Raw genomic sequence first — 12058 nt, forward strand, 5'->3', positions numbered from 1 at the left:
GAGGTTCGAGTCCTCGCTCGGGCATGGGTGTGTGTTTGTCCTTAGGATAATTTAGGTTAAGTAGTGTGTAAGCTTAGGGACTGATGACCTTAGCAGTTGAGTCCCATAAGATTTCACACACATTTGAACATTGAAACTTTCGTTCAAGCGAAGCATTCTCATATGCAGCTTTAACTGCCATCATGGTGGCTTTCAGTTTTTTGTCTATTGCGACAAATTCGCAACCTCCATTTCTCATTAGCCTATTCTTTCGATATACACTTAAATTTTCCCCAGAAATCTCACTGCCAACATTTTCAGGCTCAACCATCCATAATTTTAAGCAACCTTGATGTCTAAACTTCTGTATTTTTAGTGATGGTTTTTGTACTTCCAGAAAAAGGTCGTTCCATACAGTTCAAGGATCTGTAATAATGTTGCTAACGACAGGTCTTTAAACGTTTTTGGCACTCCAGAACGCACATCACACACAAGACCAATTTACGAAATGGAAACCAAATTACAGCGATTGTGCTTTGAAATTCAGTCAAAAGGACGCAGCCAAATGGCGCTATGCAGTGGTGGGAATGGTAAGTGGAGTCACAAAGTAGAATGAAGTTGAACTTTTTGTTGCAAGATAAATGTTGCTTAATTTGTGTTGTGTAACTGAAAACTGTGTTTACACATGCAACTGCGGGGTCACTCCACTATTCCATCATCTGGGGTGTCATATTAGTTGCACATGTGCACTGGGCTTAAATCTTGAACGATGATTTACTACGAACTATTTCACGTACAGCACTATTAACTTAAGAAAACTCTCAGACATGCACTTTTGTTCATGTTGATATGCTCTGAAGTTAGGAACGAGGGATTCTCTGAATGCTAAAATTGTATAAAGCATTGTTTTATTTTAATTTGTTTGAAGTCTGGTAGATGGTTCCTAATACAGTATTAAGCTGATATATCATACATTCCACATTACACTTCAAGCCATGAGAGTCTCTGTTTTCGTTAGTAGTATTATTTTTAAAATTTAGTAAGTCCGGCATGTATTTTTCGCAATATTGTTTTAGTTGAAGTTTTGTTATATTGACGATTGGGTGAATAATTTTTTTTAAAATTTGTGAGACCATAAATACTGTACAATAGATTTCGGAACCATACTAGCTACTATTAAAAAAATTAATAAAAAACATGTAGTTTCCCGTACGACTTTAATGACCGAGCGAGGTGGCACAGTTGTAGCACAATGAATTCGCATTCCGGAGGACGACGGTTAAAAACCGAGTCCAGGCCTCCTGATAGGGTTTTCAGTGACTTTCCTAAATCGCTTCACGCAAATGCCAGGACGGTTCCTTTGAAAAGTCACGGCCGACTTCCTTCAGCAACCTTCCCTTAATGCAATGCGACTGATGACCTCACTATTTGGTCCCCTCCCCCAAATTAACCAACAAACGACTTTCATTTCTCTTCCTAGCAGATATGCAGCTTTGATTCCAAGATTGTTAGAATGACTTCTGTGATAGTTTCTTTCTTCCGCATTTACTAACTTTGACCACAGTAGCAGATGGCGGTAGAGTTTAGCAGTTCGTATGATGCTTTTGTAGGGAATTGCGTTGCATTGTCCGTCTAATATGTAAGTGCTTTGATGAGAGGGAAAGGAAATAAAAAAAAGGCGCATATTGAGTCTGGTACTAAGTCAGTACTTAATTTTTGTTATTATTACAGCTAACTGCCTCGAATGAAGTAGTTTGCTAATGCCTTGTAATGATGCTGTAATAATTGTTCGTATAATTATTATATTGGTTTCGTGTCGTTTATTGGGCACATTAGATCCATAAGCTTGTTGCGCATTAATTGTTGTATCAACTTTGGCGCCTCTAGTTATGGTTTGAGATAGCCTTAGAATTTCATAAGTAATTATTTCAGGTTATGTGTATTAGAACAAAGCACTTGTTATTTTCAGTGAGCTTGTGTTTCCGCATTGCGAGCAGGAGGTGACTAGTGATTAGACAAACATATTAGTGCACACATTACGTACCTGTGCTGTTCGTCAATTACGAAAAAGACCAGATCGACGTGTGTGTATGTGTTGTGCTTGCTGTTTTCGTCCTGTCCGGTAAAATTGCTAAATGTTTCCCGTGATTTAGCAAAAGAACCGCCTGAAAGTTTGTGTTTTCTGTAGCTACCGGAAAAGTGTCTGTATGCTGTGGTAGTTAGAGAAAGTGAAGGTCCATGTGAAATACTTTGATTGACGAAAAAAGGCCCTCGTGAATTTCACACAGCCTCTGCATTCATATCGTTATATTGATTTGCATTGTGCATGCGACGTTCGCTAACAATATTTGTAAAGGAACGACTAGGAACAGTAAGAGTTTACTGTAATCTGATCTGTAGTTCGCCCGGGTTGTAGCGCAAACAGTTGTACCGCCGATACATCAGATTTGTTAGCACACGTTAATACAGAGTATCAAGAGATTTTTAATGTTGGGTTGAAAGAGAATGCTGTAGAGAGATTCATTGTGTTGTTTTCCATGGATTTTCAATGTGCCTACGTGCTCCACAGTTTAGTAAATAGTGTTAACTGCTGTTAGTAGTAATGTGCACGTTTAAATCTTTGGAAGGATATGGGAAATGTAATAGTCTGTAAGGCCTAAAGGGTATGTGTAATTGCCACCGACAAAAGCATCACAGCACCACAGAACATTGTCATTGGTCCACTTATGAGAAAGTAATTTTGCTAAGTGTTGTTAGACGAATTTAATCGGTGTTAAATCTTGACAGTCAAGAATGGTTTATTTTTCTGTGCAATGCGGAGGCAGCAGTGTGTGTGTGTTTTAGTGACTGGGTAAAGATTCCAGCGTTGCTGTATACTGGGTGGATAACGTTGAATGTGGCTGTATAAGGAAACGGATGTTAAAAATACATACTAAACGGACTGAAAAAAAAGTTCTATCTGTATAGGTGGATTTTCATGTTGTGCTTTTCTAAATTCCATGAGCAAATATGGGTTTATAGATTGATTGAAAGTGCAGCCATATGGTTGAGAAATAATTCTTTTCTGTCCTTGCATACACTGCTGAGAACATAATTATAAACCTCTTACATTATTCTATATATTAAGGAATGTGCAGGATTGATTGACAGGCTTCAATATAGCTCGAACTCAGTTTAATCTTTTGTTCCTAAAACATGAAATTGTCTACAGTAAATAGATTTGTTTGGTAAATTCACTTTATCTTAGTTGCTTCACATGACAGTCAGAAATTTATGTGGAAAAAGCAAGATATGTCAGCTACCGTATTCAGAATAGGATTGTATACCACAAGCAAATGGTGCTAAGTAACAGTAGTAACGAAAGTCATTTGTTTCCATTGTGTGTTGTTTTGTTTTCTCTCAAATTGAATTTTGTTTTCCATTAATGACAGTGAGGCTTCAGAGTCCTTATAACCAGCAAGTTGTAAATCAGTTCTTTTTTATTTCTAAATTTTTCATATGCATTGACTCATTTGCTGCAGCCAGAAAATAATGCCTGTGCACTATGTCGAATAGTTACTATGTGAACAATATCACTTCTGCTTTCTTGTTTTTCAGTGGCTTAGGAGGGCAATCATGGACTGCAAGGGAACTAGTTGGCTGAAAAAAGAGAAGAATGAAGTATATGCTGAACCAGGCTCCTTGGTAAATAGCTTCTTGTATTTTTTACCATTGTTTCATTAATTTCTCTCTGCAGTGTGGTGTGTAAACACGCAGATTACATGTCCTGCTCCTTGTCAGATGAAACGTTTGGTACTGGCTGTTGTTTTGATTCTTGACCAAATGAAGTTGTAACTTTTGGCTGGCAACATATTGGCAATGGATTGGTGTCATGTATATGATGCTGCTTTCCAATATTTAATTTGTTTCAAAAATTCTGTAGGTTATTGTTAGTGTGATGTTGGCATGCCAATAGTTAATGATTACAGGTTTGTTGTCTACTAGGAAATTGTCACATGTTCTTGATTTATTGTGGTGTTAGCAATCACTTGTTACAAATTAATTTTCTACTTCGAGATTGTTTGGTGTGTTGTAAATGTCTAGATTTGTTCCTTTTTTTTTTTTTTTAGAAAGTGGTATTATTAATGGACACGATAAAGTTAAATATGTGTAGGACTTTACTTGCTAGAGGGCAGATGGTTTAGCTACTACTTTAGATCAGTTGTATGGCTTGCTGGACAAATTGATCAGATGCTATAATTGTGGTCAATTTTTAAGGTGACCAGAGTTGCTTTCTCAGACAAGAGGGATACATATGTGGATTTATTGCAAAAACAATATTTGGCAGTCTATTCGTCATGGTGCCAGATGGAGAAATCTAAACTCATGACCTACAATATTTTTTTCCTGGTGTATTATTCTTGCTATTGCTCAACTAATTGGTTTTATACCCTCAAAGTTCTTCTTAGCAATATTACCATTCTTGTTCTGTTTTTGTTTTGTCGGTAGGTATTCAGAATCTATTAAATACACGGAATTGCTAGGAGACCAAAAATTGTTATTGAAATCCTTTGAGGAGCTTAAATACTATTAAATGAAAGTGTAGTTGGTAGCATAATTTACAACCCTCAGAAGGAAATGGTAGTAATGCTGATACTAAAAGAATAAAGGAGTGTTACAGTTTTAACTACGGAATGTTTGCAATGCTCTTTAACCAGTAGATCTTCACATTACCACTCTAAATATTTGGTATCACATAAATTACTTAAATGTTAATATAATCACAGAGTTAAACTGTGTGGGCTCAAATATGACACATCTGTAACACACAACATATGCCTTTGGGTTTGCTGCTCATAAAAGAAGTAATTATAGCAGAATGTCACTGTCAGTTTCTGGCAAATTAAAACATGCTAAAGTTACTGTTAGAGCTCACTTCTTGATTCAGAGAATAGGATTTTGAAGTTTCCAGTGTGTGGCCATCAACATTTTACAGAGAATTCTCTCCTCATTGAGCTTGTTTTGAAAATATATCCTTAATTTCTTTCTTCATCAAAGTGCTGTAATTAATTAGTTTTGTAGCTAGATCAAAACACTTCTGTGATACTGTAAAGATGTCATTTGCTCTGAATCATTCATCTTGGGAGTTTCTCTAGAAGCAGTGAAAACACAAATGTATACTGATGCTAGACAGTGTCATGTTAAAAAAGTAGCCTTGGCAGGTTTTTGTTAGCACAACTGCCAAAGTCTGCATCAAGTAGGACCTTCCTCACTCCCCCCCCCCCCCCCTCACTTACCTTTCTGAACTTGGTGTGTCTAGTGTCCTGCTCACATTCAGGATGTTTATTCTTCTAGTGGTATTGTAGGTCTTGCATTGATCTTAAAATGTAAGCAGTTGGTAAAGGCAAGTAGTAGCAGATTTAGCACACATGCGTTTGGTGTTACAATCTTCTCTTATCACTTCTTTTTGGCACAACTGCAGAAGTGAGGACTACATTGCACCTTCATATCATGTGTTACATCTGTATTGTAAATGTATCTGTTTGTCCACTTGGAAAATGTCAGGATAGAATAATGATATACGAAGGATACATTCCTACTCACACATTTGAGAGGGCCTTTGGTTGCAGGTAGGTAGAATGAATTGACTGCTAAATATTTTAACTTTTGGACAGTCATGTATATGAAGTACAGAATACTAGGGCAAGGACACATCTAATGCAAGCAGAAATCTGTTGGAGTGAGTGATGGCGTAAAGAGGTGCTGTGGGGTGGGAAGTGAGGGATAGCAGATGGTGTGCTGCCTGTGGGATTGGTAAAGAACATGGGGGGGGGGGGGGGACAGCATAGGGCTGCTAGGTGTAATGTTGGGATGCAGTATGGGATATGGGGGGGGGGAGGAGTTGTTGTGGAGTAGGTGTGTGCAGTGCCCAGTGCTAGAATGAGAGCAGGGTAGGGAATAGGTGGGGTCGATCATACAGACTAGTGAACGTTGAGGCTGGGGGGGGGGGGGGTATGGGGATGAGTGATATGTTGTTGGAAGAGCTTCCATTTGCACAATTTAGAGAAGCTTGTTATGTGCATGCATTTTTTAATGTGCTCACAAAGATAGAATCTCTGCTCTTATGGGACACCATCTTCAGCCCGTTACAACCTACCCTACCACAAAAGACATTAGTCATTTCCTTTATCGAATCTCCACTGTTACTGTTGCTTTACCACTCTGCACCCTGTTCAATGTCAGCGCTATCACCCTCTATGATTACATCCCCCAAGACCCATTGCTTAGTCACTGAACAGTACCTTTCCCAGTGTCTGTCTGTCTCCTAACCTACAGCCCCTTCCTGGTCGCCATGTTGAACTACATTCTCAGCCACAATTACTTCTCTATTGTAGCCATTGCTGGGTCGACAGAAGCGTCCGATCCCACGCGTCGGGTCTGACCCGTGATGTAAGGGTGTTGTCGTGTGTGACGTCATGACGGCGCGGACTTTGGTTTGAGTGTGGGTGTCTCCAGTTCTGTTTTATCTTATTTTATTTACTTTTCTCATCTGTTCGTTCTATCTCGTGAGCTTTTTTTTAAAATTTAAAAACACTTATTACTTATTTTAATTATCTGTTTCCTCCAATTTCTGTTTTAGTTTATTATATTTATCTTTCTGATCTGTTCGTTCTATCCCGTGAGATTTTTTTTTAAAAAGACAAAAAACACTAATCAGCTAATGAAGCATCTTTATCTTCTATGGGTTGCAGGGGTTACGACCCCTGGGGAGGTGGGTGGGTATTCATGCATGGCTGTCTTCACTTACACGTTGTAGCTACGCAAGGCGTCTAAATTTGTTTATATTTAGTTTGCCCCCCCCCCACCCAAAACACCGCATTTCCCGCGCTTGTCCCGTTAGTGTCAATAGGCTTCTTGTGGAAAGTGTGTGTGTTTGTTTTTGTTTCCGCCATATTTGTGACGTCATGGGTCAAAGCAGACGGGCGGGATCGGACGCTTCCGTATTTCCGCATTGCCTACAAACAAATGTGCAGTACATCAAAGGGCATTTGTATGGCATCATATTCTGCTAATTTATTCATAGGCCACCTCGAAAATTCCTTACTAAACACACAGAATCACAAACCCTTCACCAGATAAAGATTTGTTGATGACATTTTTGTGATCTTATTGGTTTGCTTGTTTGATCTGATTAGGTCCATCAGGCCCTATATTAAACTGGACCATGGTTTCACAAATACAGTACCCTTTTTATATCATATTTTTATGAACCTAAGTTTTAATATGACAGATAGTATTACAATGATTTGGGTGTTTGAAGTAGCAGTGTCAGCTAATAATACCATGAACTAAAAGTTAATACTGGCAGTACTTCCACTACTGAAGTAGCTACCACTATTGGTGCTGGTAGTGGTGGTGATGAAAGAATTTGTAGGTGTTCAAGGTTGATTTTTTTTTTTTCTGATACAGCGTGTTATGGGGAAGGGAAATATAAGGAGACTCGACCAGCTAAGAATATTGGGAAGCAAGGTGGTTTGAAGGAATATGCTAAGGATCACACTGAGGCCAGCACAGCCTAAATTTCCTTTCGAGACTTTTCCCAGAAATGCATCTCCCGTGACTTGTCTTGTCAGTCACAAACACATAAGCGTCAGATTCCACCCATCTGCTTCGACCCATGACGTCACAAATATGGGGAAAACTACCATACACTATGACTCTAATATGGTGCCTATGATATTACGTAAACATGACAACTAACATGAAAATACAATTAAAAACTAACACACGTGATCCACAAAAAACCTAATGAAACTAATGGGACAAACATGGGAAACTGGGGGTTTTTGGGTGGGGACAAAGTAAATAGAAACAAATTTAGACACACACCACCATACTAAACCACACAAAATGCCGAAAAAACCGACAACACAAAACTCCCCAAATTCCACTAAACACAATATACTCTGGAATCAGATACATCCCTTGATCTACATAGCTCAACAGTAGCTCCCGATTCCACAAATTCAAATCAAACGCTTCCCTTCACCTGTTATTCGTAAGACATCTCCACATAGAGCCATCCCTGGTCTGAGATGCCAGAACTTTAGTAAGCTGCATTTCTTCGCGACACACTGAACACTTCACGACCTCATCCAAAAATCGAATAGTAGAAGAAATTTTATTAGAGACGACACACTGTCCCCTATCATCGCAGACAGCCAAAAACTGTTGACCTTGTCAGTCATCCATATCTACCAAGGACATAAAAAAAGCAGTTCACCAAAATTCACACATGACGAACAAAAAAATGTCGACATAACAAAACCAAAATTGTTAACTCCCTGAAACATTGTCTGCTTAAAGCACAGTCACTACAAACACCACACACGTGCAACACTACCACGCAAATGAACCCCATATGCTACATAACACATTACCCATAAAGACACCACCAGAGAGCACCATTGATCACATCAAAACACCTAAAAACATGCCACTCTCACAAACTAAATTCCGCACACCATGATGTCACACACCACAACAGCCTTACATCACAGGTCAAAGCCGACAGGCGGGATTGGATGCTTTGGTCTACTCCCATTTCCCACATACCCATAAAGGAGCACTCCCTTTGAAAATCAATACCACCCATGACTGAAGCAACTGAATCACATTCTCGGCCAGGATTTACCCTGCCTGTCATGCCCTGAAATGAGGAATAATCTCTCCACCTTCCCCACAGTATCGTGTCTCCAATTGAACTGACAAAATATCCTTGCCCATCGCTACTCCAGCCCTGCTTTCAACCTCTTGCGTCATATCTCATATCCCTGAAACAGAGCTACATGCAGGACATGCATGTTTCCTCCAGCCCTGTCAGATGTCTCTAACACAAACACAGGGATACCTGTGTAAGCAGCCTTGTGATTGGCAACTACCAGCCTGCAACCACTGTGCTGTTCCCTACATAGGCATGACAACTAACATGCTCTGTCTGCAGAAGTGACCACTGCCAAAGTGTTGCCAAGAGAGCTGGACCACCCACTTGCTGAAAGTGCCCCAGCATGATGTGCTTATATTCAGTGACTGCTTCACAGCTGGCACTATCTGGACTCTACCTTCTAACACAACATACTATTTCCTGGAGTCTACCTTCTAACACATTATTTCCTGTAACCCTTCTAGACTCAACCCATGCTAGTCCATGTCCCCTACCCATACCCATATATATTTCCCTGCTCTCACTTCAGCAAAACACACGCACACTCACTTCTTTCCTCCCAGTGAAAGTACTATTTTCCCCTTCTCAATTTCTCTCCTCCCCTTCCGCTCCCACAGTACAGCTTCCCAAAACTGCCTTTAGCAACCCATACTGTCTCTGCCACATCCTTGCATGCTATCACATAGAACACATTATCTTCCCCCGACCCTTCCTCCCACCTTTACACTGCTATTCCTCTCTACCTACCCCGTGCCTCCTCATACCTCACAACCCACCCTAACAGATTGTTGCTCATGCCAAAAGCAGATGGTCATGTCCCAGTTCCTGGAGACAGTGGCCATGTGTGTGTGTTCCTTTGAATGTATTTTCTATTTCAGAAGGGCTTTGTCCAGAAGCTCAAGTTTTTAACACTCCTTCATTGTACCTGTCTGAGAGCCAGTATAGAAAGTAAATGTGCCAAATTTCATGTTGATGGGAAAGTGAACTGGGAAAAACACACCAACCAAATCTGCAAGAAAAGTCCTCAAGATTGTTCTACCTCATGTGTAAACTGGGAGGAGTGTTTGGTTGTAACACTCTCTGTATGTCATATTTTCGTTCCTTTGTCAGATACATGTTTATTGCCCTGATACCAGTAACATTAAAAAAAAGTCCGCGTGATAGGCTAGGCGGAACATATAGTGCTGTCTGTATCTTGTTTACCAGGCTTAGAATACTAACACTTTTTGATATCTCTATGACTCTGCTGTTGGCATCTGGAAGAATGTTAAAGAATGGGTTGACAGAAAGCAGTTCATGAGCAAGATACTGTAAGTAATACAAACATCCACATCCCAAGTCATAGGCTAGCAAGAACAGGAAACTCTCACAAAGTGAATGGCCTCAAAATCCACGTTACAATTAGTTGTGTGATGTGGGTATTGTTGATTGCAGTATTAAAGATTCTATTTGTACCCACTGATTTCACTACACTACTGTTTTCTTATATGATGAAGCACATTTCTTATAAAATAGTTAATGATAAGTAAATAATGATTATGGGAGTAGGAAATATGATTGAAAATAGAAGCATAGGAAAATGAAGTGCAAGATGCAAATAAATTTTCAAATATGTTGTCACTGATCATTCATATAACTTTTAGATCACTACCATTGAAATGCACCTTACTGACTGTCACTGAGGAGGCCACTTTCTGAAAAGAATGAGCCATTTATTCTGTAGAAGTGTCAGACTTAAAATATGTGATACTTTTTTGTAATATATGTAAAATTGACGTCTTAAACTCCTTGCTGTTTTTTTACTGTTCACTACAGGTACAGTTACAAACATCGATCATGAAAGTAAAAGAAGAATGGGATGAGCAAGTGGACCAACAGGTAATTCTAGAATTTGTGTGACTGTATGAAATTAAGCAGTGTTATGTTATGGCTCAGATTTGCTGAATATAATATAGATTGGCTTGATGTACTTGCCCATGATAGTCTACCCTCCATAAACCCCTTAATCTCTGACTGTCACTTACTACATCCATCTGAACTTGCTTCTTGTCTTCATGTCATAGTCTCCCTTTACACTTTTTACCCTCACATATCCCTCTATTACCAACTTGACTCATAATTTGTGCTATTAACAGGTCCCTTGTGTTAGTGACATTGGTCCCTATGTTCCTCCCTCATTTGTTTCGTCTACCCACCAAATCTTCAGCATTCTTCTGTAGCACATTTCAGATGCTTTCATTCTCATCTTCTCTGAATTGCCTATCATTTATATTTGACTTCCATATAAGGCTGCACTACAAATATCTTCAGAAAATACTTCCTAACACTTAAATTTATATTATATATGAACAGGCCTCTTTATTAGCCACATGTTCCTTGATATTGCTAGTCTGCACTTTCTTTCTTACTTCGGCCATTGTCAGTTATTTTGATGCCCAAATAGCAAACTTTGTCTACTACTTCTAGTGTCTCATTTTCTAGTCGGAACTCAACATTGCCTGATTTATTTCAGCTAGATTCCATTGCTTTTATTGATGTTTGTCATACAATCTCTTCTAGTGATACTATCCAATTTTACTCTTCCAATTTTTACCTCCCACACATTGCTTCATTGACAATTTCAAGATGCCTGTTTTGTTTGATAGAATTACATTGTTGTTGGTAAACACACAGTTTCATTTCCTTTATAAATTTCTTCCATATTGCCTTCATGTCTTCCTTGTACAGAGTGCATGTCAGGTGTAGGGTACAAGCCTGTCTCATTTCCTACTCAATGCTTCCCTTTTATTTCTTTCAGAAACTCTTACAACTGGAGTCTGGTTTCCGTGAAAGTTGCAAACAAACTTTTGCTTCCTGTCTATTTATTCTGCTGCTGTCCAAATTCCAAAGAGTGCAGTCAACTCCACATTCTCAAAAGCATTTTAGTAAATCTGCAAAAGGTGTAAACACAATTTTGTCTTTCTTCAACTCGTCTTCTAAGGTAAGCCATATTATCAGTATTGCTTCGTGTTCCATGTTTCTGGTACCCAAAGTGATCTTATGTAAGGTTAACCCTCTAAAAGCTTTCCCATTCTTGCAAGCATGACATATTAATGTGATGGTCTGATAACATTCACACCTGTTAGCACCTGCCTTTCTTCAAATTTTAATTATTACATTCTGGTTGAAGTATGACTGTAAATCAAGATTTCTCATATCTTGCACGAAAGTGGAATAATTTTGTCATGGATGGCTTTCCCAAGTATCCCAATAATTCTGAGGGGCATCAGCTGCAATGGCCTTGTTACTAGTTCTCTCTTTCAGTGCTGTATCAAATTCTGCTCATATTATGACACCTCCAATCTTGTCTACAACTACTTCCTTTCCCCTTTCTAG

The 12058-nt window shown here is 39.1% G+C and overlaps 2 protein-coding genes across 6 annotated transcripts in view; both read left to right on the plus strand.

The window, feature by feature from the left end:
* The window catches only part of LOC126213373 (zinc finger protein OZF-like), a 190951-nt gene that overhangs the window by 142877 nt on the left and 36016 nt on the right, over window positions 1–12058 (plus strand). The window lies entirely within an intron of this gene.
* LOC126213372 (zinc finger protein ZFP2-like) overlaps window positions 1538–12058 on the plus strand; it is a 71613-nt gene continuing 61092 nt past the window's right edge. For 3 of the 5 annotated variants that reach the window (XM_049941077.1, XM_049941073.1, XM_049941074.1), the window contains exons 1-4: window positions 1538–1618; window positions 3577–3663; window positions 10499–10561; window positions 11481–11663. In XM_049941077.1, the coding sequence (XP_049797034.1) occupies window positions 3595–3663; window positions 10499–10561; window positions 11481–11663 (315 nt within the window). In that variant the 5' untranslated portion in view covers window positions 1538–1618; window positions 3577–3594. The remainder of the gene's footprint in view (window positions 1619–3576; window positions 3664–10498; window positions 10562–11480; window positions 11664–12058) is intronic. The other 2 variants (XM_049941075.1, XM_049941076.1) reach the window with 1 other exon arrangement.

The sequence above is a fragment of the Schistocerca nitens genome, chromosome 11, assembly GCF_023898315.1.
Source record: "Schistocerca nitens isolate TAMUIC-IGC-003100 chromosome 11, iqSchNite1.1, whole genome shotgun sequence".
NCBI lineage: Eukaryota > Metazoa > Arthropoda > Insecta > Orthoptera > Acrididae > Schistocerca > Schistocerca nitens.